The 26458-nt window shown below is 41.5% G+C and overlaps 1 protein-coding gene and 1 long non-coding RNA gene across 9 annotated transcripts; one reads left to right on the top strand and one right to left on the bottom strand.

The window, feature by feature from the left end:
* Positions 1 to 44: 44 nt before the first annotated feature.
* LOC139032729 (uncharacterized) lies at positions 45 to 6285 on the bottom strand. 2 transcript variants are annotated; one of them, XR_011485315.1, is made up of 2 exons: positions 6139 to 6285; positions 45 to 5773 (listed from the first exon to the last, which is right to left on the bottom strand). It is a non-coding gene; the product is annotated as an uncharacterized lncRNA (long non-coding RNA). The 2 variants fall into 2 exon arrangements; XR_011485316.1 differs by having other exon boundaries at positions 45 to 3881; positions 6139 to 6256.
* ZNF655 (zinc finger protein 655) lies at positions 6265 to 22808 on the top strand. 7 transcript variants are annotated; one of them, XM_020905311.2, is made up of 6 exons: positions 6265 to 6347; positions 8214 to 9058; positions 10233 to 10395; positions 11555 to 11640; positions 12033 to 12159; positions 13102 to 13932. In XM_020905311.2, the coding sequence occupies exons 3-6, from the start codon at positions 10260 to 10262 to the stop codon at positions 13296 to 13298; spliced, it is 546 nt and encodes a 181-aa protein (XP_020760970.1). In that variant the 5' UTR covers positions 6265 to 6347; positions 8214 to 9058; positions 10233 to 10259; the 3' UTR covers positions 13299 to 13932. The 7 variants fall into 7 exon arrangements, with proteins under 7 accessions (XP_020760970.1, XP_020760969.1, XP_020760962.2 ...); XM_020905310.2 differs by having other exon boundaries at positions 12009 to 12159; XM_020905303.2 differs by lacking the exons at positions 6265 to 6347; positions 13102 to 13932 and adding exons at positions 18498 to 18602; positions 19111 to 22808 and having other exon boundaries at positions 8903 to 9058; positions 12009 to 12159.
* Positions 22809 to 26458: the final 3650 nt, after the last annotated feature.

The raw sequence follows: 26458 nt of genomic DNA, 5'->3' as shown, positions 1-26458 counted from the left end.
TTTTTCCCCCTAGTGAAACATTCAATCCAAAGTAATACATTGCATTTAATTGTCATGTCTCTTTACTCTCCTTTAACCATTTACAAAGATCATCTCAAAATGCATCATAGACCTAAATGTAAAATCTAAAACTTCTATAAAACAGCTGGATGAAAACAAATTTGTGATCGTGGATTAGGCAAAGATTTCTTAGGCAGAACACACAAAGAATGAACCACATAAAAAAAAAAACTTGATAACTGAAGTTGATCAAAATTTTAAAATTTTGCTCTTTAAACACTGTTAAGATAATGAAGAGAAGCCACAGACTGGGAGAAAATATCTGTAAAACACAGGTGTGATCATTTGTATATAGAATATCTAAAAATAATTCTTATTCATGAATAAGACACCTGAGTTTTTAAAATGTGCAACAGATTTGAACTTCACCAAAGGAAGACATGGACAGCCATAAACATGTGAAAAGATGCTCAGATGATTATCCATTAGGGAAATGGAAATTAATGCCATAATGGGATACTATTAAACTTAATACAATAGCTAAAATAAAAACCTGACAATACAAAATGCTGACTCAGATATAAATTTCACACATAGCTGGAGGAAATGCATAAAATTAAATCTATATTTATCATATGAGCCAATAATCCCACTGCTAGCTGTCACCAAAGAAATATATGTCCACACAAATTCCTGTATACGAATATTTATAGCAGCTTTGTTCATAATAGTAAACAAATTGAAAAAACTAAATGTCTATCAACTGAAGAATTGATAAACTAATTGATACACATCCACACAATGGAACAGTACTCACTATTAAACTACTGATACATATGATAATATAGACAGATTGCAAAAGCATTATGCCAAGAGAAAAAAGCCAAATACATGACATTCTGGAAAAGACAAAACCATCAGTAGTACAAGGGAAGGACCGACAACAAAGCCATGAAAGATCTTTTGGGGACGAAGGATATGTTTTATATCTTGCTTGTAGGGGTGATTTCACAGTTGTATACCTCTGTCAAGACTCAACCATACACCAAACCATACACCATAAGGGGTGAATATTACTAGAAGTAAATCAAATCTCAATAAAGCTGAATTTTTTAAAACAGAAAATAATAGCAAAAACAAACAGGAACTGTGACTTCCCTGGTCGTTCAGTGGTTAAGAATCCACCTTGTAATGCAGGAGACCTGCGTTTGATCCCTGGTTAGGGAACTAGAATCCCACAATCTCTATGGCACTGCCAAAAACCCCCCCCCAACACAGCCAACAAGCCAAAAACAGGCAAGGAAGAGCACATAGGCACATAGATGGCGAGAAACTGAACCTGAAAGGGGCTTTGCCTACAAGAAGCAAGGCAGCAGCAGCAGCAAAGGTGACAGATTGGAGAATAAAACTAAGAGTGCTAAGAGCACTGTTTTAAAAAATTGATGGTGATTCATAGAAATATATTTTACACCATTATCCTGCATATGCATATATTCATGTAACAAACAAATGTCAAGGAGCAACATTTAACTATATAGGAAAATGAAACCTAGTAAATTCTAATCATCATCTTATTAATACTTAAATACAATACACAAAGAATACCTATGAAAGTACAAAAACCTGAGTTCATAAAGATTGTATTTAATGTGATGGGTGTGCTTGCCTGTTCATCAGTTCGTTCCAGTCAGGCACACATGAAGATAAGGCCACACGCATGTCAGGTGCACTATTAAGTCTATTTCTTTTTTTTGTTATTAATTGTGTCAAGATCGAAAATCCTAGTTCACACAAATAGGTAGATGTGAATGGTGATAATAGCAATATACTCTTTCTACTTAGCAGTGGAAATTCCTCTTTATTTATTTTTTTTTTCCATTTATTTTTATTAGTTGGAGGCTAATTACTTTACAACATTGCAGTGGTTTTTGTCATACATTGAAATGAATTAGCCATGGATTTACATGTATTCCCCATCCTGGTCCCCCCTCCCACCTCCCTCTCCACCCGATCCCTCTGGGTCTTCCCAGTGCACCAGGCCCGAGCACTTGTCTCATGCATCCAACCTGGGCTGGTGATCTGTTTCACCCTAGATAATATACATGTTTCGATGCTGTTCTCTTGAAACATCCCACCCTCGCCTTCTCCTACAGAGTCCACAAGTCTGTTCTATACCTCTGCGTCTCTTTTTCTGTTTTGCATATAGGGTTATCGTTACCATCTTTCTAAATTCCATATATATGTGTTAGTATATGGAAATTCCTCTTTAATCTTAATCCAGAATGCTGATAAACTTAATGTCTTATAATAATTCCTCAGTGTGAATGACGAACTGAGCTGCAATAATTCATTCTCTTCTTCAGGCACCAAGTTTAAGTCAATGATCGATTCTGGGGTTTGAAAAGCAAATGGATCTTTTATCCAGATATTGTCCTTTAACGATACAAATTTCTCATCTGGAAAGTAATGATGAAAGGTTTGAGACAAAGAAGTGAGATGTATTAATATCTCTGATTTTATTTCCTTTAAGCATTCTTCATTAATAATGTTCTCTTCAATGTGTTGCAGCAATGTAGGGAACATATAGTAGCTAGGATGGTTACTTTTAAGTCTAGTTTGCCACAACAATAACATCTTTTGGAATCCTCGAATGTGTTCAAGATACTGAAATATATCATTGTTTTTCCCTTGTAGTTTCAAACTTAATTCATTTAAAATGCCAAAAATATCACTTAAATATGCCAATTTTGTTACCTAAACATCATCTTCAAAAATATTTGCCAAATTAGATTGCTTTTCAATGAGAAAAATGTAGATCTCATGCTTGAGTTCATATATTCTGCTCAATACTTTTCCTTGAGACAACCAACGAACTTCTGTATGAAGCAGTAAGTGGGTGTGGGTCTCGCCAATCTCTGAACAAAGTATTTCAAGAAGTCGGCTGTTCAATGAGCTTCCTTTACTAAAATTAACAATTTTCACTGCATTTTTCAATACGTCCATTAGGCTTGGCGGAATTTCTTTGGATATCAGAGCTTCTCGGTGAATAAAACAATGATTCCAAAGAGCGTTGTTGTGGGTGGCTTCTAACAATTTTTCAAGAAGTCTGCTATGTTTCCCAGTCATATTTGCTGCTCCATCACTTGAGATTCCTTTACAGTTTCTCCAGTTTAATTTATATTGACCAACAACGCACTTTTCTAATTTAGTGAATACATCTAATCCGGTTACCTGTGAACTTAAATTTAAACAGCACAACAGATCTTCTATAAAATCATCTTGCCACACATATCTGACATATACCAAGAGTGTGGGACCACTTGCAGTATCAGTGCTTTCATCAAGTTAGATTGCAAAATCGATACCAGACTGTAGCCGTGTCATAAGCATTGTTTCTAAATGTTTTGCAATAGTACAGATTCGATGAGATATTGTATTATCGCTAAGAGGTATAGTTCTTAATTTGTCAGCTGATTTATCGTCAAAGATGGTACGTACCATATCCATACATGCTGGGAGAATAATTTTTTCAGCAGCTGTGAGCCATTTTCTCTTTTACTACTCGATACGCCACTAAATATGATGATAACAAGGCTCTCTCATTCATAGTTGTGGAACGACTAAGAAATTGGGGTGATAACTCTATGTTACTTCTTTCTGTTGGAAAATGGTCTTCTTCATCGTCTTCCCCTTCCTCCTCCACTTTTACTATCACTATGCCTTTCTCGTCTTGGGTAGCCTGAGGAGACAAATCTGCAACTTTCCTGGATTCAGCAGTCATTGTTCAGGTTCAAAGAACTGGCTCACTTAATCCAAACAGGGTCTGTCTGCAGGACTTCCCTTTTTGTCCTATATGTTTTATGAGCTCCGTTTTTGGTATCCTTCGGGGGTTGAAAAATTTAATAGCAGTATTAAAAGGTAATATTGTATTGCTATGGGGCTTACACCTCATCCATGAAATCCAATGGTGTGACATCCAATGGTGTGACATGTCAATGCTGAATAACTCTCATTCATGTTAGCTGTGTGCCAGGCAGTTTTGGTACCTTGCATACATAGTTCATTTAATTCTCACGGAAACCTATTGAAGCACACAGTTATTATTCCTATTTTAAAAGCTAAGAAAGATTAAATAATGTGTCTAACAACATAGTGTAGTGGATCCAGTACTCAAACCCAAGTCTGAAGCTCAGGCTCCTAACTATGCTGCTACACTGCCATCTAGTCAGCCTTACAAAGTGATCGCCGAAGTCTGGTGTTCAAGACCACCACTGGAGCACCGAGGAGAAAAATGAAAATATTTATTTTTAAAAAAGTATCAAAACCCATTCAAGCTTTCCTGATAGTCATCTTGTAGCATTTATATTTTCTGTCATCATTCTTGTTGCTGCTCTTCATCTTCCGACTATTATATTTTCTTTGTTCACTTTCTTTCAGTTTTAGTGATCTATCATCTGAAAAATCTTATTTCAGGTATTTTAAGATCAAGGGGAAGAAATCTTGGTTTTTGAGATAGGATCAAAGATTTAAAAGTGGGGTATGTGGAATAACACATTCCTAGAGGCCTTCCCTCCCAGTGAATCAAAATGAAGACTATAAGCAAGGGAAACTCAAAAGATACAGGGCTGAGATCAGGACCTGGTCAGGCCTTCCTGGAGTGTTTTCCTGCTCATATTCTAGGCAAGAAGCAGTAGAAAGACTGGGCTTTATTCTGCATTTCTTGAAGTTGCCCTTAACATAGTTACTTGCAACCAGGAGATATTTTTCAAAATACTTGTTTAAATGAATATAATGTCAACATTTTTTGCCCATTTGTAGAATGTTCAACAAATTCATTATAGGCATGGCATTTCAATACTTGGAAGGGCTTGTCATTTAGAAATTAAGAGATTCTATTATATTGTCAGGTTATTTACAAAATACCTGAGTAAGAATAGGAGAAATGTTAACAGCAGCACAGGTTTAAAATAGGAAAATAAATTATGTGCCCATGGTAAGTTATTTATGTCTGCCACCACAGAGTGTAACCAACCTATTTCTCCAAAAATATTAAGGTTTCATTAATTTGCTTACCATGCATTCTCCATAACTTTTTATTGATTGCAAATGATCTGTTTAGCACAGGCCTGTATAAGTGTTTTCTTTGGGCCTCTGCCACTTAACAGTGTCTCTCATTAGTAACAGTGACTTTGTGCATAGTGGCGGTGCTTCAGGAAATGGAGATAGGGCATTAGGTTTGGTCAAGCTGGATTTTTCAGTTAATTTCCCTTTATCAATGAATGTCCTAGTTGGGTGGGCCCTTGGAGACAGTTTATTTTACTTAGGATCAATTCCAGACTTTGTGTTTGTCTAAGAGCATCCTGCAAATCAGTGACAGAGAGAGGCTGGTGGTGACCAGTCTTCAAGTGACCCAACGCATTCTCCACTGCACCACCACAAACTCTCTTCACTACTCAGCCCTCCGGGTCAAGCACATTTTCCTCCCACAATTGAAAAATTCACCTGTTGTTCTATCAGAAATCACTCCTTTAAAAAACCCTTCAGAAACTTCAGAAACTGAAAGGAAGAGCGTGAAGTGTATGTAACCTTCTCCTGTTGCACTCGAATCACTTTATTCACTAGGCGTCAAACATTCTTTAATCACCGCCATTCACGGTGGTGGATTTGAGGGTGAGCGGATGATCTGTAAACACGAGGCTTAACAAACTTGTCCGCTAAACAACAAAACAAAACGTGGATCTTGGTAGCCTCTGGGGTCTTTCTCATTTTACATCTGGAGATCACCAGGAAAAAAAGCCCTCACCAGAAGGAAAGGAAATTGGGTAAGCCCGGCAGCACAGAAATTAGACTAGCGTCATCGGTCCCCGACCCCTTGGGGGTGAAAACCAGGGACGAGGATGGGGCACGCAGGCTGCCGCCTCTCGGACCCAGAGGTATCTCATCCCAATCCAGAAACCAAGGATCCGCGGCTGTCTCTGCAGGGAGACGGCGCTTTCTGCGGCGGAGGCTGGGACCAAGGACAGGGACACGACCCTCCACCCCGTTCGGAGACGGGCGTGGTGAGCGGGATCGCGGAACACGGTTTTACAAGTCCACCTGCGTCCCCGCCCCTCCGCCCCGGCCGGACCCGCGTCTCACCGTGAACCCCGGAGAAGCCTGGGGTGCTGGGACAGAAAAGGGAGGTGACTCTGGGGATCAAAGGGCAGTGGACGTGGTCGCCGTCCCTCTGTTCGCCAGAACCCAGAGTGTCACAAAAACCGGACGTGCGTCAACACCTGCCTTCCGGGTCTGCGCTGCGCTCTGGAGGATGCGGGGGTGGTCCTCGCTAGGAAAGCCGGAGGACTTTGGTCCGTGTTCCCCAATTCATGGTTCGGGCTTCGGGGATGTCTTTTCTTAGCTCAGCTTTTTCCGGCGGGGAAAACGGGGGTTAAATTTCACTCAGTACTTCCTGTTCAGGAACTTACACAATTCTATTTTTTCTTATTGATGGCAGGTATCGTAATAATTCTAGGTATTATCAAACAATAATAGTGATTGTGTGTCTGTGTCTATGGCAGAGGAACTGAGGCAAAAATGTAGATAGATCAAAGTGAAGTTAAGGATGCACTGTGGTTTCACAAAACCAAAGTGGTTGCTTCTCTGGGTACCCTGATTGGGTATTGCTGCTTGAATGGTCGTGTGGCAAAAGGTTGCCTGCCAGAGCAGTAAACAAAAGAAGTTGTGGCCAGCAAACCTGCAGCCACAGCAGCGACCCCAACTGTGCACCCTGAGGGGATTTGGGATGGGCAAAAAGTTAAGGTGGCCTCGGAAAGTTAAGGTGCATATCAAAGTAATGATTTCAAGGAGCCCAGACTCCATCTTCTCACGTATAGAAGGGCACTAAAATCATTAATGTGAGATGTCTGGTTTTCTTTAATTAACAGTAGTCTTTTGATGTTCTGGCTACCTGATTTTTGTTGCAAAGTCCTACATAATCTGGCTTCTTCCTAACATCTTTAGAGCAGTCCCTCAGAGTCACCTGAGAGGCTGTTTTCCAGGCTTTAGGTTCCCAGTTTTGTCCATCAAATGAAACATAAATCTCAACTTTTAAGTTGTGCATTTTTTTCAGTCAATGGTATTTTCAAATATTTGTTCATTGGGGAGCAATTTTTCTTTCCAGTACTAAATAGTTATAAGATTCTGAGCTTGGCTAATGTATCCAGGGAGTTTTCTGAGTAATGATCGTGGAATTACAATTTGAGGCATTTTGGCTGTCAAGTGCAATCACAGTAATTACACCGTTTACTATTCACCTTATACTATTTTTATTTGGCTGCTCCAAATTTTAGTTGCAGCTCTTGGGATCTTTAGTTGTGCCATTTGAACTTTTGGCTGTGGTATGTGAGATCTAGTTCCCTGACCAGGAATCGAACCCAGGCACCCTGCATTGGGAGCGACGAGTCTTAACCAATGGACCACTAGGGAAGTCCCTAAGTGCTAGTATTTTGTAACACGAATCCCATTATGAACCCTGTAACTGATAGGCCTGTGTAGAACACTGATTACCTCACTTTTCTCCACACCTAAGACCCCTGCTTCTTTATCCCATAAAAATCTCACGCCCCTCACCTACAGGGAGGTAGATCTGAGATTTGTTCTCCTATGTCCTCACTCGGCTGTCTTGTGAACGAACTCTCTGCTGCAAATCTCACTTTCTCAGTGTTTGACTTGTTGCCCATTGGGCAAACGACCTAGTTCTTACTAAGTAGTTAATGACAAGCAGGAAGTAATTTGTCATCTATTGTCTCAGGGATCTCAATAGGAACAACAACAGGACATCAACAGGAGGTATAGTTCTGTTCAACACACAAAAAGTTTTCAACTGGAGCTGTCCAACAAGCAATTGACTAAGCAGTGCTTTATTTTTTTAAAAACAGCGAATTTCCTATCTGTGATGCTGACTTCATTGTGACAAATACTGTAGGCTAGAAAAACTATGTCATAGAAAGAAGTTGTTTTAGATCCCTGAGATACTCAAGGTGGAAAAGAAGGGAAGGCATATGAGTTTCCCAGAGAGTCATGTAGTTTGAAAAAGCACGGAGACTGTCACACTTGATTTTTCTTATTGTTAATCGGAAATGTCAAACAGCATTAAACGGTAATATTTGATTTGTGAGCCTAAACAAAGGAAAAGTATCTAAAGTCCCTTTCAAATCACTGTTTATTTTCTTTAGGAAATTTGCCAGGTACTGGAGGACCTAGCTCAACCACAGGACATCACATTCCCTAAGGATCCAGGAGATCACAATGCCCCAGGGGCTTTTGTGCCAGCCCTGGGACTGCCTGTTCACATGCTCCTGCTGTATCCATCCTTGCTTCTGCACAGCCCTTTCCATCAGGAACACAACACTTTTCCAGTCTCTCTCTCCCACTCCACCTTGCTCAGTGACCCTACCTTCCCCCAAGAATCGTGCTATGTTTCAATCCTAGGATTTTCTGAGGTCCTCACATTACCGAAACGCCTTCAACACTGGCTTTAATCAGCGTGGTTTGTACCCTTGAGCTAGTTCCCGACCCGCTGATTCATGGAAGTCGGACCACTAGGTCGGCCATTCGTCCTCATTCCTCCTACCCAGCCACCCCCAAGCCAAGGGCCACCACCCTGCGATGAGTCTTGAGTGTTGGCTGGTGCCAGGGATGGGCCAGCGGGGACGCCTTCCCAAATCCGGGTCGGCTGCGATCACTATCGGTGTATTGGCTAGAGTGGCCAGTCAGGGTTAGCAGGAGTGTGAGACCGGCAGCAGGACACGGTAAAAGCCTCGGAAACGAGCCTGGGTTTCCTAAGGCCCTCATCCGGGGCCCTCATCCGGGGCCCTCATCCGGGGCCCTCATCCGGGGCCCTCATCCGGGGCCCTCATCCGGGGCCCGCCCTGCCCCCGCCGTCGGACTCCGCCTCCGGAAGTGCCAGCGAGAAGCGCAGCCTCCGAGCAGTCTAGAGAGACCCCTCAAAACCCTGGGGCGGCTTGGAGAGCACGGGTGTTCGCGACGCGATAGCCGGTCTGCCCGCCCCTCCACCCTGGTGAGTCCCCGGAAGCCGTCCCGAGGTCGCGTTGGGTCGGCGCCTTGTTTAGCCTCCCGGGGAGGAGCAGGAGTCTCCCGGCTCCGGCTGACGGCGGTTCCCGTCCCCAGAAGCGCGCAGGGCCGGGGCGCGACAACCCGTTTCTCTTCAGTCAAGGTTCGCCCCGACGCCCGGCGGACGGAGGGCCCGGCCTTCAGGACCCAGTGATCGTGGCCTGCTGTGAGATGGGTTTCCGGGGCCCGCTTCGCCCTTTTGGGACCGTTTCTTGACAGAGCAGAGAAGTGGGAGGAGGGTAGCGCCGGGCGAGGCCTCCTGAGGGCAGGGCGTGAGGGCCCTTTCTGAGGGTGTGGAAGGGGTACGGGGCCCTACCGCGTCCTTGGGTGTGAAGGACAACGAGTCCGACCTGTTTGAGTCTCAGCCGTTCCCTGGGTTACTGTCAGGGTCGTGGGAAGAGGCCTGGCCACCTAGTCTGAGTTATCAAAGGGTCTGACCCCCAAAGTGGAATTTAGTCTTCAGTCTTCTCTTGTGGCTCAGCTGGTAAAGAATCCGCCTGCAATGCGGGAGACCTGGGTTCAATCCCTGGGTTGGGAAGATCCCCTGGAGAAGGGAAAGGCTACCCACTGCAGTGTTCTGGCCTGGAGAATCCCGTGTAGTCCACGGAGTCGCAAAGAGTCAGACGCGACTGAGCGACTTTCACTCACTCACTCACTCAGGGCCACTCAGTAGTTCAGAATGGGCTGACAGAGTGTTTAACAAGTAATTCCTTAGGGTCCTGCTTTAAAAAATAACAAGTGATAATGTATTTCTCGAGAATTAATGTGTTTCTCTGGGTACACACTTGAGCCTTGAAAGAAGTTTGTAAATTTCAGGTATTTTGAATTTCCACAGAAATCTCTACACTGTTAAATTGTCTTGTCTTTATTTTAAAAAATTCCACAAGTTCAGAATTAGTGGAGTTCAAATAAACCTGCAAACTTGGACCATATGACATGGTTCTTAAATATGAAAGTGAATGATGTCAATTTTTTTTTCTGCTCTATATTTAGGTGGTTAATTGTTATTAACTATTTTCACTGTGTCTACAGTGTCTAAGACACTTTGTTAAGTCCTGAGGGTGTCAAATGATGGGCTATTTTAACTTGTTATAATAATTTCTCCTCGTCTTACTCCACAGTGATGGTCATTGTCCTCCAGAACAGAGATGGAGGAGATATCAGCCCAGGAAGCAGCAGAATCTCCAGTGGTTCAGTTTCAGTCCTTGGAGACCAACTCTGACGGTCTGTCCCCAGAGCCTCGGTTCTTGCAGGACACCGACATGGAACAGGGACTCACTGGGGGTAAGGCAGAGAGAACACTTCCATCCAGGAGAATGGGAGTGTAGCGAGGCTCCTGGGCCTGGGATGAGAGAGGCCAGGGGCTTCAGTGAGAGGATGGCCCCTAGAGGGAGGTCTAGAAGGGAGGGACAGATGTGGCTCAATTCAATCCTGATCGGGGCCCCTCTGTGGAGGTCAGCCTGTCTTTCTTTAATAGGCAGAGTGGTCTTCACTCACTCTATTCAGGCTTTTTTCTTTCATATAATTTTCACTTCATGCCAGGTTTCACATTCAGAATAAGTTAGAAGAAATGGTGCTTTTGCCGCCCCTCACAGTCCTTGCCTCGCTTTCACTTCCTCTTAGATTTAGGGCCTGTCTCTACCCCTGTTGCTTTAACTTAGTTTCTTCCCTCCTTGACCTTTTGTGCTTTACCAGCTGCAGTGTTTTTGACTGCTCTAATTTTGATCAAGAAAGCAACCACTTAATTCCTTGGTTAAGCCCAGGGCTTGGAGCAATGTATACATATCACATACAGACTGTAAAATAACATCTTTATGTGTTACAGAGATAGATTGATCTGTCTTGTACTCCCTTTGTTTTGTATGAAGTTTGTCTGAGATTCACTTGTGGCCAACTGCCGTGCCTGAAATAACCTGTGTCAGGAACACCAACCGGATGCCATGGTCTTTTGAGTGCTGTGGGGCATTGTTCAAGTGTAGAAAGGATTATGAGGAAACAGATGACCATTCCTTATTCTTGGGGGCTTTACACACTGGTTGCAGAGACGGTGCTCATTCTCAAAAGTTTACAGAGCAGTGTCTGGGAGAGGGTCAGAAGTCTACTAAATAACCATGGCCTTGGATGAATCACTGCAAACCTTTATGCTTGGCTTTGCCCATCTGCAAAACAGGTAACGGTGCTCACTTTTTTGACATGACATTTATATCATGACATGGGGATATAGTATAATATGAGATTTCATAATAAAATCCTGAATCATGGGTCTAAACATGTGGAAGGAGGATGTGCAGGTGTTGAAATGGTGCAGGACAAACTCAATATCCGATAAGCATGCGTTGGTTTTACTGTAATGTCAATGTGAAGAAGGGTCCCACTGACTCTCTTTTGTGAGGGCGCCCTGGGAAGGGCTGCTCTCACTCTTGGCTCCTTTCTCCTCCCTCAGCTCCACCTGTTCCCCAGGTGTCTTCTCTTCCCCACGAGGGAAGCCCAGGAGACCAGGCAGCTGCGCTCCTGACAGCCAGGTACCAGGTGAGCTGAGGAACCCTCTGCTTTCCTCAGGGACTGTTGCTGCTGATTGAGCGTGGCCCTTTTCCTCATCCCATCCATAAGCCTTGCCTGGAGATCTTTTTTTAGTAGCAGATCCCAGGTTGGGTGCTTGTCATCCTCAGAGACCCGGACTTCACAGAAACCACCTTTCCGTCTCCCCAATACCACCAGAAAACACTGTTCCTTTATCCTTTGTGCCATCATGGGTGCTTATTAGATGTTAAAGGGTTGTGGAACCTATTTCCAGGATGCTCCTCTGTTCTCCCTCTTTCCAACGTAAATGCACACTGCAGACCCTCTGTGTCATCTTTGTTCTCTGGCCGTGATGCTGTGGTGGCCGCCTTCGCCAGGGCAGCCAGGCTGTGTTATTTCAGGAATCTGTGACATTCGAGGATGTGGCTGTGCACCTTACCCGAGAGGAATGGGGATGCCTGGACCCTGTTCAGAGGGCTCTCTACAGAGAAGTGATGTTAGAGAATTATGGGAACCTGGTCTCACTGGGTAAGGATTGCCTTTCTTATTATTCAGTTTACCTGTTAGGGTTTCTTTACTTCCTTGTTTTTGAGTAGGTGTGAGGTCTCTGAGTGTGGCTCAATTTCCAGGTCTTAGAACCTCTTGAGTCCTCAGTCTTTAAGGTCATCTCCTCTGGGAGTGGGTTTCCTTTGGGTATGTCAAGAAAACATTCTACTCCTTATCCTCAGTTAATGTTTCCTGCTTTTGTGGGGCATCTGTTCCCTGTTACTAAAGGGAAACTTGCTGGTGCTTTGCAAGTTCTCAATTTCCCTATCTTTCCCTTTTTTATTAGAGGGACTCTAGGGCCTCCCAACCCACAAGCAGACTCTTTTCTTCCTGGTAATTCAGTGCTCCTGTATCTGAGAGTTTCCCATTTTTCTTGGAAGAAGAAATGCCTTTTTTTTTTTAAGATAGGCTAAAATCTTCGTTGAGTAATCCCTCACCTCTTAAGATCCCTAAATTCATCTGCAAGCAGGCAGAATTTCAGAGACTTGATCTCAAGGCATGACTCACTGCCAGTACATTTCAGTGAGTCACCCCGACAGTAATCCTGCTTCACCCCAGCAATAGCAGTCTCACACTTAGGCCGAGTCTCTCCTTTGTCATTTGGATGGTGCAGTTGGCAGCTGAGATGAGGCAACTTGTAGTGCTCTAGAGAAGCATCAGGGGGAGCTGCCAACACCCGCCTTGGTGTGAACATTGCTCCTTTTCCTCTTTCTTTTTTGGCCTGTCTCTGCTGCTCCTTGTTACGTATGTACTTAATCACACTTTTTCTTTTCTTTCTCTTTTTCTCTGTTTTGCTTTGCCTGTGCTGCTGGCATCCAGGGTGTTGTTTTGTCTTCTTGATTAATTCCTGTCTGTGGGGAGGCAGCCTGCCCAGTGGGAAGGTTTGTAGTGTGTTTTCCATTCCTGGCTCTTTGATCTTTGTAGGCATACTTCTCCGCCTTCCCACCACCCGGATTCATAGTGTGAATTCCTGCCCGGCCCTGAGTCATACCCAGGCAAGTGCTTTCTCTGGAGAAGCACTTGCCATCCTTTCAGCAGGAATCTCCAGGAGATGGCCCAGGTGTCGGCTTCCCATCGATAGCGCTCGTCCCCGCTCGGAAACTCCTTTTCCACGATTGTGAGATCTTACACTTGATTGATGGAGTAGATGTTTCCCAGGAGTCTACCACTGTGTAAAATTGCAGCTCCTCAAATGACCTTTGATAAATTTCCAAGGGCCAAGGATGCCCTCCATTGTAACCAGAATTTTGAACCTTGAATTTTGAGTTCATTCAGAAGCCATGGTTGGTGGTCATCGACTTGTGTTCTCAGAAGCCACAGAGTTCGACTCCAGCTCTTCAGTCATGACCTTCCTATGTTGTTTTAGACCGTGGAGCACGTGCTGTGTGCTCCTCCTTTTCCATGGTGAACACAAACTGCCCCATCTGTTGCTTGAGTCTCCTGAGACCCCTGGGCCTTCCTCATGTTTAACATTCTAGGCTTTTCCTTCCTTTAAATCCCTGTGACCCCCTCCAGGGTCCTGTCTTCGTTTCCTTTATTCTTTACGGTGTTGTGTAGATTTATGCATTTATAATCTTCCTGGATCCAGTGTTCCTTAGCTCTTCCTTGATGGAGGGGAAATGGGAGGGCAAAAGAATTCAGTTTATTTCAGGCTATTAAATCCAATGTATATTTAACAACTTGTAAATTATAAAGTGATATGTAATTGTAAATTACTGTTAATTTTACCTAATAATTACATAATTTCCAACAGTTTACCTGTCTACTTTTTGAAGTAAAGCATCTTCTTAGTACTTTATTCAGCCTAATAACACAGCTTACTATTAGGCTGAATTTGATCCCATTTCCTCTGTCATCTCTGCACATGCACAGGACACGTTTGTATACTCATGAGTATACATGCTGGGCACAATGACATACAAGAAACCCTACTACTCAACTTGCTCATTGACCAAGTGCCTCTCCTTAGTAATTATTTTTGACAGTCTTTGGGAAGTCATTTTCATATTTTGGGGTTCAGCAAACTACACCTGTAGTTAGCTTAATGTTTGGCATTGTGAAATAAGCACTTTATAACTCAGCCTCTGACTTAGCAGCTGTGGGTTCCAATTCATATCTTTTTCCTGTGACAGTACCTCTGAGCTGTATTTGTCACAGATATCAGAGCCTTGGTCTTTTGGTTAAGTGCTTCCACTACATAGTAATAAATATACAGAGTAGGGACAGAGTAATAAAATAGTAGGCAAAAATTTTTGTTACTTAATCTTAAAAAGAAGCATATACTACTGACAGTGAGTGAATTACTGGCTTGGGAGTCATGCTCAAAGGGAAATTATCTGTGACTTAGTGCTGGAGATTAAGATCAGGAAAAAGACCTGGATTGTCTTTCACATGGGGCAGTGTGGCAGATGCCTTCTTAGACGACAGCATTAGAAACCTGCTTACCAAAACTGCTGGGTGGTGAGTGAGTTGGTAAATCAGAAATGTTTGGCACATAGCCCTTCCTTTTTGAAGTCAGTCTCATGAGGAGAGAAATGATTTTGTGTAAATGTTTCTCACTGCCACAGCTATTGATCCTAGGTACTTCATGTATCTCTCACTTAATCCTTACTATAAGTCTTTCAAGCAGATGGTATTCTGTTTTATACCTGAGATGATTGAGGCTAAGAGAAGTTAAAGTGATCCACTCAGGGTCAAAGCTAGGTTAGGGGCTCAGATCTGACTCTGAAGCCCATGCTTTTTCACTGTTTTATACCTTAGGACAGTCAGTTCAACCACATGTGGTGTTTCGTATATTTTTATGGCTCAGTATTCTGATGATAATTTAAAATAGGCACAATAAATTGGACAGACAGGAGTGAGTTTATACAGTTTGGGAGCAGAAAGGGCATGCATTCAAGAAAAAGTAAAATTGTTAAAGGATACATTCCATCCTAAATAGGTATCTACACAAGAATATATTGCTAAGGAGAGATTTTTGTGTCTTTGTTAAGGATCAGGAAGAGAAGCATGAAACTTTCAGATGACTAAGATCTTAGCATAACACGGGTACAGGCAACAAACAATGAGGTGAATTTTAAATGTTATTTTTAAAGATCATGTGAATAAAAATTAGAAAACTGTCAAGGTTGCAGTTTAAAAAATTAAAATGTTTTAATAAAAAATAATTTTAGATAGGAAAAATTTAAAGCAAATGCATATTTTGAAAGCATAGATTTTTGACTTAAATCTAGGAAAAAAGCATTCAGGCCAGTGGTAAGAAAACCTGCTTTAGTGCTCTCTGTGACTCTTTTTTTTTTTTTTTTCCTCTCTGTGACTCTTATAGATTGGAAAGAATATTAACTGTGAGGTCCGTTTACCTGTGATTGAGCAGATTATTTAAACAGATTATAATGATGTTTTTCATCTATAAAACATGAAAAATAATGTCTGCTTTCTGAGTTGTGCTAAGGATTAAATTAGTTTATGTATGTAAGTCCGGGGCTAGTAGTAGTTACTTAATTTTTTTTTTTTTGGAAAGGACAGTAAGAGAATGAGCTTTGGATCAGATTTCTTAATAGAAACAAATTTCAGGAGAGTGTTCAAATTATTTCATTATAGTAGAATTTTCTCAAATTGAATATTGCTCAGACTGTGCTCAGTGGTTTGGATTTTTATTATACAGAGATTTTCATTTCTTTGACACTAAATGTTCTCTTACATCCCTTTTAGTTAAGAGTCATGGTTCTCAGTCTGTTGGAGCCTGACTCTGCATGTATCGTTCTAATTGCGGGTCCTCTTATCCTCCTCACTGTTTCCATCTTCTGCTCCCTTGTCACTGTGTTGGCCTTCTGTTCTCTCTCTGTGCATATTTAGAGGAAGGGGTAGATAACTAGCAGATTATTTAAAGGCCAGTTTCTGAAATAAGAGTGTCTGAGCCCTAGCTTCACTAGTTATCATGACCTTGGGTGAGTTACTTAACCTCTCTGAATCTTAGTTTTCCCATTTGTAAAATTGGCACAGTAATAATTCCTATCTCTTGAAGGTGTGGTGAGTATTGAGTGAGTGAAAGTTTATAAGGTTCTTGGAATGATACTTTGCACCTACCAAAGCTTAGTGAATCTTAGCTTAATATTTTGATAATACAAGTGACTTTTAACTTTAAGCCTGTATGTTGATTCCTGTTTTCTCTTCTAAAGTGCAGTCTTGTATCTCTCACTGCTAGGCATTCTCTCTTATACCTTCCTACATAAAGGTGTTTACTTTAAACATATGTCTAAAATCAAACCCTCAATCCCACATGAAGACGATCTTTTTCATTGTGCGTATGTGATTTAAGTGTAGATGCAGAGTAAAGAGGGGCTTCCCTGGTGGCTCTAATGGTAAAGAACCTGCCTGCACTGCAGGAGACCTGCATTCGATCCCTGGATCAGGAAGATCCTGTGGAGAAGGAAATGGCAACCCACTCCAGTATTCTTGCCTGTAGAATTCCATGGACAGAGGAGCCCTGGTGGGCTATAGTCCATGGGGTTGCAGAGAGTCAAACACAGCTAAGCAACTAAAGCTTTCACATTTCACTTCAAAGAGTAACGAAAATTAATTTGATTATCAAATACTTAGAAATATCTTAATAAATATCTATTAAAAGTTGCCAATTGTGTTATCAGAATTTTGAGCAGGGTATTTGCTGCTTCATGCCTCCCCCCCGCCCCTTTAAACTTGAAAAAACTACTAGATTTGACATAGAGGATCTTTACTAAATTAATAAGTGTCCAGAAAGAGAATTGACTCTATTTATGCCCAGGAGAATTCAGAAACACAGTAAATGCCTTTCTTATATCTATTCTGGTCTCCCTGCTCATAGACTCTCACATGGAATCTCATAGGACAGCTATTGGTTTATCATAGTTTTCAGGCCCAGCACCCTTTTTAAAACCTTGATTATCTGTTGACACTTAGGCACAAAATTAGCAGTCAGTGAGTAGCTCTTAAGTAAATGAGTCAAAAGAAGTGCACGATACAATGTACAGGGTCCCTGCTATCAAAGTTTATAAATCAAATAGGAATGATAATACCAAGAAACAGTTTTTAAAAGTCTAAAACTCCATTATATAAAGATGTGTCAGGATAGGAGGGGGCTTCCCGGGTAGCTCAGCTGGTAAAGAATCTGCCTGTAATGCAGGAGACCCTGGTTTGATTCCTGGGTCGGGAAGTTCCCCTGGAGAAGGGATAGGCTACCCACTCCAGTATTCTTGCCTGGAGAATCCCCATGGGACAGAGGAGCCTGGCGGGCTACAGTCCGTGGGGTCTCAAAGGATCGGACACAACTGAGCGACTAAGCACAGCACAGCACAGGATAGGAACAAATAATACTTTCTGTGGACATTCAGTAAGTGAAGAGAAAGGCTTTTGGAGACGAGGGGCTTGAGTGAGACCTTGCATGTGTGCTACTAGACGCTTTGTGGGCTGAGTACATGTGAAAACTGACCCTTTGAGACTGTATTAGTTCTCCCCTCAGAGGCAGACTGCCTCTTGCTTTTGCTTTAAAAGAGACTAGATTTTAGCAGTCCATTATGCAAGCCAGAGAAAGACTATTTTATGTGAAAATGCACGTTTATTGCACTTTCCTCACTACATAATATTATAGTAAGTTGTTCTGTCTCTGCAATTAGAGTGTAAAGTCCTTGAGAAGATGGACTGTATCTGCTTGGGCTCTTATTTCCTACATACTTTGCATATAGGAGGCACCCCATAAACATTTGTTGAACAAGAGTTCTCCTAAGGGGTAAGGATGTGTCATATTATTACTTGTTTCCTCATATGCCCTAAAATGAATTATTTCCTGAAATTGATCCTTGCAGTATTTATTCAGTCTTCACTGATTTTGTTGCTACAGTTTAGCTCACCATACAACAGGTGCCTGAGAATTGACCTTCCTCTAGTCCAGCAGAGTCATATTTTGACAACCTTCAGTTTGACCAGGTCTAATACTTATAGATCGGGTCTGATACAAAGATTGATCTATAAGCAATAGCTAAAGAGTAAGAATGATAATTTCTGTGAAGACAGGTACACACTCAATACACAAATTCCCTGGTCTGAATATGTTTAAATGAATATTTTTAACTGAGTATGTTTAAATGCTCCTTAGCTTGCCCCTTAGCATACCTCTTTCTAGAGCACAAACATGCATTCTGTGTTGAAGGTCTTTGGCTTTCTCACTTTCCAGGCCTTCCTAATGTCTTCTAAGAATTTACTCTCTCTCCATTAACCACTAATTAAGAGAAAACTGTAGTATCTGGGGATAAATTGCCACATCCCATTTCCTTCTCTGTGAGCAGGATTTCCAATTTTCAAGCCTGATGGGATCTCCCAGCTGGAACAAGATCTACAAGTCTTTGATCTGGAAACTAAGAATAGAGAAGTCTTAAGAGATGACTGCTCAGGTGAGTAAGGCAGAATCAATCAGATGAACTAGTTGGGAAGTAGAGTCTAGTTGTTGAGCCAAGCTGTAGCTGCTTTGGAAGTCAGTGAAGAGCTCTGTCTATGTCCCTGAATGAAGAGCTCTTTCCTTTCCCCTTTTTTATTGATGAACTCTTTCCAGTTATTTTGTTCCTTATCCATAAGATGTAGTAGGTCCCTATTCAAGTTACTTATTTATAATTCTGTTGAACTAGTTGCCTGTTGTCTCTGTTGAAACACCTTAATTGGTTATCTCCTTACTTTGCTGAACCTGCCCTCTGTTTCTATCACACCCTGAACCACTTGGATCCGGCCTCACTGCTCGTATTCATGCCCATACATCTGCTGTTGAGATTTTGTGCCTGTTTCAAAGTAAATAAACTTCTCTTACCCTTGTAGACTGTAGATTATTTAGTTTTCTCCTCTAAGTTTTCTTTTTCTAAGCACAGGGTACAGATTATATTTGCATTTTCTATTTATATATTGAATCAGATGGAGAGACCAGAGAAGAGAACAAGCTGTTGATTCCTAAGCAGAAAATTCCAGAAGAAGTACATTCATACAAAGTGAGAGTAGGAAGATTCAAAAAGGATATTGCCCAAGTTCCTGAGACTAGAGAAGTGTATAAGCCTGAGGACAGATTAGAAAGGCTTCAGGAAATCCTAAGAAAATTTCTGTTCCTGGAGAAAGAGTTTAGGCAAATAACAATCAGTAAGAAAACCTTCACCAGTGAGAAGAACAATGAATGTAATGAACTTGAAAAAAGCTTCAGTCTGGACTCTACTCTTGATACAGATCAGAGAGTTCTTAGAATACAGAATGTTGATGACATTGATAAGTATGATGTGAGTCTCAACCAGCATTCAGCTGGTAAACAGGAACACATAAATCTAACACAGGATTTTCACAGTAATGATTATAAGGACAGTTTAATGGAACTCTCCCACCTTAGTAACTGTGAGAGCATTCCTACCACTGAGAAATCTTACAAATGTGATGCATGTGAGAAAATCTTCCATCAGAGCTCAGCCCTTTCTAGACATCAGAGAATTCATACTAGAGAGAAACCCTACAAATGTAAAGAATGTGAAAAGTCTTTCAGTCAGAGTTCAAGTCTTAGTCGACATAAAAGAATACACACTAGAGAAAAACCCTATAAATGTGAAGCATCTGATAAATCCTGTGAGGCGTCTGACAAATCTTGTAATCAGAGCTCAGACATACTTCAGCATAAGAGGGTTCACACTAGAGCAAAATCTTATAAATGTAGCAGTTGTGAAAGGGTCTTCAGTCGTAGTGTACACCTCACTCAACATCAGAGAGTTCACAGAGAGATGCCTTGTAAGTGTACCGTGTGTGGCAGTGATTTCTGTCACACCTCACACCTAGCTGAACATCAGAAGGTCCATGATGAAGAGAAGTCCTATGAATACAATAACTGTGGGTTGACCTTTATTAAACATCAAGGAATTCGTCCCAGAGAAAAGCCCTATACGTGTAATGAATGTGGAAAAGACTTCAGATTGAATTCTCATCTTATTCAGCATCAAAGAATTCACACAGAGAAACCGCATGAATCTAGTGAAAGTGGAAAAGCTTTCAGTCAAACTGCATGCCTTATTCAGCATCACAAAGTTCATAGGAAAGAGAAATCCTATGAGTGTAATGATTATGAGGATAATTTCAGCCATAGCTCAGATCTTGTCCTGCAACAGGAAGTCCTCACCAGAGAAAAAGCCTTTAATTGTGATGCGTGGGAAAAGAGCCTCAGTCAGAGAGCGCACCTTGTCCACCATCAAGGAATTCATACCAAAGAGAAACCTTATGAATGTAATGAACGTGGGGAGACATTTAATCAAGTTCAGGCCTCATTCAACATATGAGATGTCACACCAGGGAGACATCACGTGTGTCCTGAATGTGGTAAAGCCTTCAGTCCCAGCTCAACCTTCATTCAGCATCAAGGAATTCATACCAGAGAGAAACCTGAATGTGACAAACTTTGGAAAGTTATTAGTGTTGCACTCTTGACACCTGCAAACCCATACCAATGAGAAAACCTACAAATACATTGAATGTGATAGATGCTTCATGCTATTTTCGTACCTTAGTGTCATTGGAGAATTCATACTGGAATAAAATTCCATTGCTATAATGAATGTGAAAAAGCCTTCAGTCAAAGAAACTACCTTGTTGAGCATCATATTCATTTCATGCTGAATACCTATGAATGTAATAAATGTTTATGTGTGGGAGGATTCAGCCATATTTCCAGCCCTCATTCAGCAGCAAAGAATCCATACCCAAGGGAAGTCCTTTGGGTATAGGAAATGTGACAAGTCTTTCAGTAGGAGTTCAAGTCCTTTTTCATCATCAGAATGTCCACACCAGACTGGAGTCTGATACAATGCAAGTGGAAGCATTTAGCACCATATTTCAGGCTTTATTCAATATCAAAATATTGAAGGGAAAATTATTATTTGTGTATAAAATAGTTAATACATAGTCCCAGTCTTTTTCCCTGGAGAAGACTAGTCAGAGGAGTGATTTGGTGAATGCAGTGCTGTTTTCTCATGGCATTCTTGTATTTAATAGGTGTTATACTTTATTTTTGGAACTTTATTTTATAAATATACTTTATTTATGGAACTCAAGCTATTTTTATTTTAATGTGGCCTATAAACATTTTTGTTTTTCCTGAAATTGGTTTTTATTGTCCAGTAAATGCTTCCCTGATACATTAATACACCAACGTTAAAATAGTAACTTCTGGAAAGTTTCTCTCATTTAGCTTTTTCTACTATTCTCAGCCAAAGTTCTCTCCAAAACAGATTCTTAGGCCTGCTCTTTTCCGAGGATCCTAATCCTTTCCCGCCACAGCATTTGGATTCCTGTTGGTTTCTCCATTCTCTTAAGCACCTTCAGTGATGGTTTCCTAGTTTTAAGCTTTAAGCCAGTGGTATGCCATCCCTACTTACTTTTTGGGTGTCTTCTTTCCAAAGCAAAATATCTTTAAAAGAAATGGATTTTCACACTCTTGTCTGTTCATGAGTATGAAGGATTCTGTTTCCCCTGAGTCTGTGGCAAGAAGCTAAACATTTTCAAGTGACGCCCAAGTTCTTAGCTTGTTAGCATTCACAGCCTTCTGAGAGAGATGAGAAAGACAGTAGAAGCTGACAATACTGGTGGTAGCCTAGCTATATTCAGTGTCTATTCTGCATGTCTAAGTTCAGGATGATTTATGTCCATTAAAGGCCAGCAGAACATTCAAGTCTGCCTTTGATAGGGCAAAACATAAAAGAACATATGTTAAGAGATCAGAGATCTACATAAAGGAATACTGACTTCCTTCAGATACTGCGGTTTTTGTGTAGTATCTCAAGAGTATTTCAAGAATGGCAGAAAAGCCTGTAAACATTTAACTGTTACGGTTGCTTCATTATCTGTTTGGAATTGTTTACATATCATATATATATATATATATATGTTGTATTTTACAAGAGTCTACAGGCCATATAAAAACCTTTTTCTTTTGATTGATGAAACTGATCACAGACGTTGGCTCCACAGATCAGGGTCACTGTCATAACAGTTAGCAAGAGTTCATGATTCTTCAGATAATGTCAAAGTATTTGATTGTATTTTCCCATCTTAAGCATCATAACATTTTGTGAATAAGGCAAGTGTTATTTAAAACTCTAGTTGTTGTTCCAGCGGTTGAGTTCACCTGTTAAAATACTTACTAGGGATCCTCAACAAGTAATACAAAAATGCATTGCTTACTTTGTAAGCCTCTTCTGCCTAATAAGCTTTAGGGTAGTTCTACCACTGTATTTTACCTTGTAGCCATCAGCAAGCATAGGATCTCATCTGGACAAGGTAGGGACCAAAATGAATTGATATAAATATAAAAGCATATGGAAACAAATGCATGTTTTTTTTTCTTTCCTATCTATGAACATGTATACCCTACTAATAGAGACCACCAGTAGTCACCTCTGGTGATTATGAAACAGCAGGTTGAGTAATCTCAAATAGCAGAAAATGTAAAAATCACATGTTATGCGTTTGGTTTAGGAATGTGCTTTTTGTACTTCCACTTGAATAAAGGTGTGTTTGATACTCTGAGAACCTGTTTCAAATAAAATCTGAAGTCCTCAGCCCAAAGTACTTGGGAATCTTAGAATCACCTTCCTGTCTGCAACTCAGTTCTTTCCAGAAAGCTGACTCACAGCAGGAGTAGGTCACTCCTTCCTGCAGGTATAGTGCTTGGTCCTCCACAGAACTCTGGAATAAAGTCTGAATGTTTATGTTTACAACTTTAAAGGGTTACTTGACTGGGATGCTGTTGGCACATGAAGTAAATGGGTTGAGTAGAGTTAGGCAGAATGTGTTTTTTCAATAAAACATTTAAAAAAATGAGAAACCAGATCAGCACAACATTGTAAATCAACTCAACTTCAATAAGAAATTCTTTTAAAGTGAGAACTCAAAATAATCCTTGAGGACAAGTAACTTGTCCATTTAAGCTTGTTGATATTTAATTGGTCCAATATAATATGTGCTCTTAGTCTTTTTAGTCTTGAAGACAGGGAAGGAAGAGAAGGAATCTAATAGTTGGGACACCTAATTTTGTCTCTTCACCTGCTGTGTACACATCTATGTATATATGCACATATTTGAATAATCCTCACAACTCTTTAAGGGAAGAAACTGTTTAACGGAGACACTGAAGTGTAGAGGTTGAGAAGAACCTATAGGATCACACAGCAAGCTCAAAGTCAGGGATGTTTGACTCTAAAGCTTTCCATCATCTTTGAGAAGAGACATTTTCTTTGATAGCTCTTCATTCCCTGTTACATACTTGATTCACCATCAGTTGTCAGCTGATCCTAAATGTTCCCAGAGCTCTCTAGGAAGCTGGAAGAAAATACCCCAGTATCTTCTGGAAGCTAGGTAGAACCATCCCTCTCTCACCCACCCCCAGTCTTTTTTTGTTTGTTTTCACCCCCAATCTTTAAAGCAGGTTTAGACGGTTTTGACAAAGTCAGGCCATGGGTTAGATCTCCCAAATTCCCATCTCCTGCTAAGACATCCCCAGTGCCATCAGTAGGTTTATATTTACACTTCTTTGTGCCCCAAATGCACTCACTTTTTTCTGCTAACTAGAACTTACTGATGGATACATATCCTTACCAAAGTTTGTTACCACCTCTGGTTATATTCAGCGGTGGAGCAAAGTGAACAATGGGAACATCAAATTTGAGTCCTAGGTTTTCGGCTTGAGCAAGAGTAGATAGAGGTAGACTGGAGAGATGGAGAGCACTGAGTGTTTTAAGAAGTTCTGCAGAGGAAGGAGTGTGGCATTTTCAAGGCGGTAATAAGTGAGCTCTTCGGAGAATGCCTCACCCTAGGAGATATTACATGGGTAACTGAGAATTTAAGAATGAAGTTCAAAGGAAGCCCCTAGCATGTTATCTCAGGAACTGGAATTTCTCACATTAAAAAATATAACCTGGTATGTCCTTTCATTCAATCATACAGTTGCCAGACAGTATGTTTAGTGCTAGCCAATGGATACAGTTAACCTAATCAAATGAATTAATCCATTGAGTAAAAAAGATTAGTCAAAGCAATGAGTTTGGAATTAGGCATACCTATGTTTGAACTTTATTAGCTATGACTTTGGACATTTTCCCTAGCCTTCCTAGTTTTGGCTATACAGTGTGGTGAATAATAGCATGAATGTTAAATGAGATAATGTAAAAGCTACTGGTTGTATAGTAAGTGCCCAAAAGTTATTAGTGTAAATAATATCAAACCCACCATATTACAGTAGAGATACTTAGCAGAAAATCTAAAAACGAGGGAATGAACAAGTATTTACCAGCACAGGACTAGCATTGTCCAGGGAGGGACACCCTGAGCTTCAGTTCAGTTCAGCTCAGCCGTTGAGTCGTGTCTGACTTTGCGACCCATGGACTGCAGCACGCCAGGCTTCCCTGTCCATCACCAACTCCCGGAGCTTACTCAAACTCGTGTTGGTTGAATTGGTGATGCCATCCAACCATATCATCCATTGTTGTCCCCTTCTCCCACCTTCAATCTTTTCCAGCATCAGGGTCTTTTCTAGTGAGTCACTTCTTTGCATCAGGTGGCCAAGGTATTGGAGTTTGAGCTTCAGCATCAGTCCTTCCAATGAATATTCAGGACTAATTTCTGTTAGGATGGACTGGTTGGATCTCCTTGCAGTCCAGGGGACTCTCAAGAGTCTTCTCCAACACCACAGTTCAAAAGCATCAATTCTTCGGCACTCAGCTTTGGAGAACTTAATGTAATTAGAGAAATCATTAGGCACTGGGGGCTGTGTGTGGTAGGAGATGCCTTCTGATGGGCAACTCCTGCTGGAGTCTGCAAACAGTGATGTGTCTCTAACATTTGTATCATATAGCATTATGTCTTACACTCCTTTCAAGATTTGAGTGCATGAAGGAGCCAGTGTTAAATCTGTCGATTAAAAAGATATACAACATAAGAGTTGGGAGTTAAGTTTTATTTGGGGCAAAATGCTGATTGCAGCCTGGGAGATATCACCTCAGATAGCTCTGAGAGACTGCTACAAAGAAGCAGTGGGGGTAGGTCAATATGTAAGATTTTGGTGAAGGGTGTGCATGTGCGTGTGTGTGTGTGTGAGTCGCTCAGTTGTGTCCGACTCTTTGCAACCCCACAGATTGGGGTCCCCCAGGCTCCTCTGTCCATGGGATTTTCCAGGCGAGAAGACTGCAGTGAGTTGCCATTCCCTCTCCAGGGGGATTTCAATGCAATGAAGCACTCATTTTATAAAAGGCTTTCTGCTAGTCAGGAGGAGCTGATATCATTGAAAGGATTTAGTACTTCTCTAGATACGAGGAGATGCAAAGATTGGGATCGTGAAATCAGTTCCTAAAAATATCTGGATAAAGACCTGTTATACCAGTAGAGTGCTTCACTTTCCACCCTGAATTCCCTTCAGGGAACGCTGAAGGTCAGCAACTGCAGCAGCACTGGCAGACGGCAAATGGCCTTGGTGTTCAGTCACTGGCAAATGCTCTTGACAAGTGCCAATTTGTAGTTGACAAATCCAAGAAGGGTTTCAAATAGATGGTGTTCTGTACAAATCAAGGAGAAAATATTTTCGAATTATTTTGCTGCCTCATCCCATTCACTTCAAGAAAATGGTTACCCTCTTATGCTTGTATTTCACCCATGTTTATAAATTTTACAACTCGGGCGTAATTACAAGTTTTTCGTTCCAGCAGTTTCTCATGTTACAATACTCCGCCCACTCTTCCTTCATTTTTCTTTCCTGAGTGTGGTTAGCCTCCAGGCTCTGGTTTGAACAGGCCAGGGTTTGAATCCTGCCTCTAGTTCCCTCACTAACTGCCACTTCTGGCATGTAGGATAGTAAAAATACCAACTTCATGGGATTGTGAAGGTTAATGGGATGTCAGTTTCAGTGCTCCACAATTGGTGGCTGTCGTTTTTTAGTTTACCAGGAGAATCTTTGATCATGAACAACTCATTGCCTTAACCTTTTCTCCTGCTTCAGCATATGAGATATGCCTCTGCAAACCAGTACTCCAGGTGCAGTAGGCGTTTGGATCTTGACCCTGTATCTAAGGTTTTTCTTCCTCTTTCACCCATTTCCTCCTCTTCGTGTGATCCAGGCAAAACAGGGAGGCTGGGTTGAAGCCACAACGGGCTGGACGGAGGGAGTACATAACAGGTTCTAGGCCCGCAGGGTCATCGTGGCCTGTGATCTGAAAGAAGGGGTGTGGAGATGGGTGGAGCAGAGCGGAGG

This window comes from Odocoileus virginianus, chromosome 33 (assembly GCF_023699985.2).
Source record: "Odocoileus virginianus isolate 20LAN1187 ecotype Illinois chromosome 33, Ovbor_1.2, whole genome shotgun sequence".
Taxonomy (NCBI): Eukaryota; Metazoa; Chordata; class Mammalia; order Artiodactyla; family Cervidae; genus Odocoileus; species Odocoileus virginianus.
The sequence above is the reverse complement of the archived record's forward strand: the minus strand, read 5'-3'. Positions and strand labels throughout refer to the sequence as shown.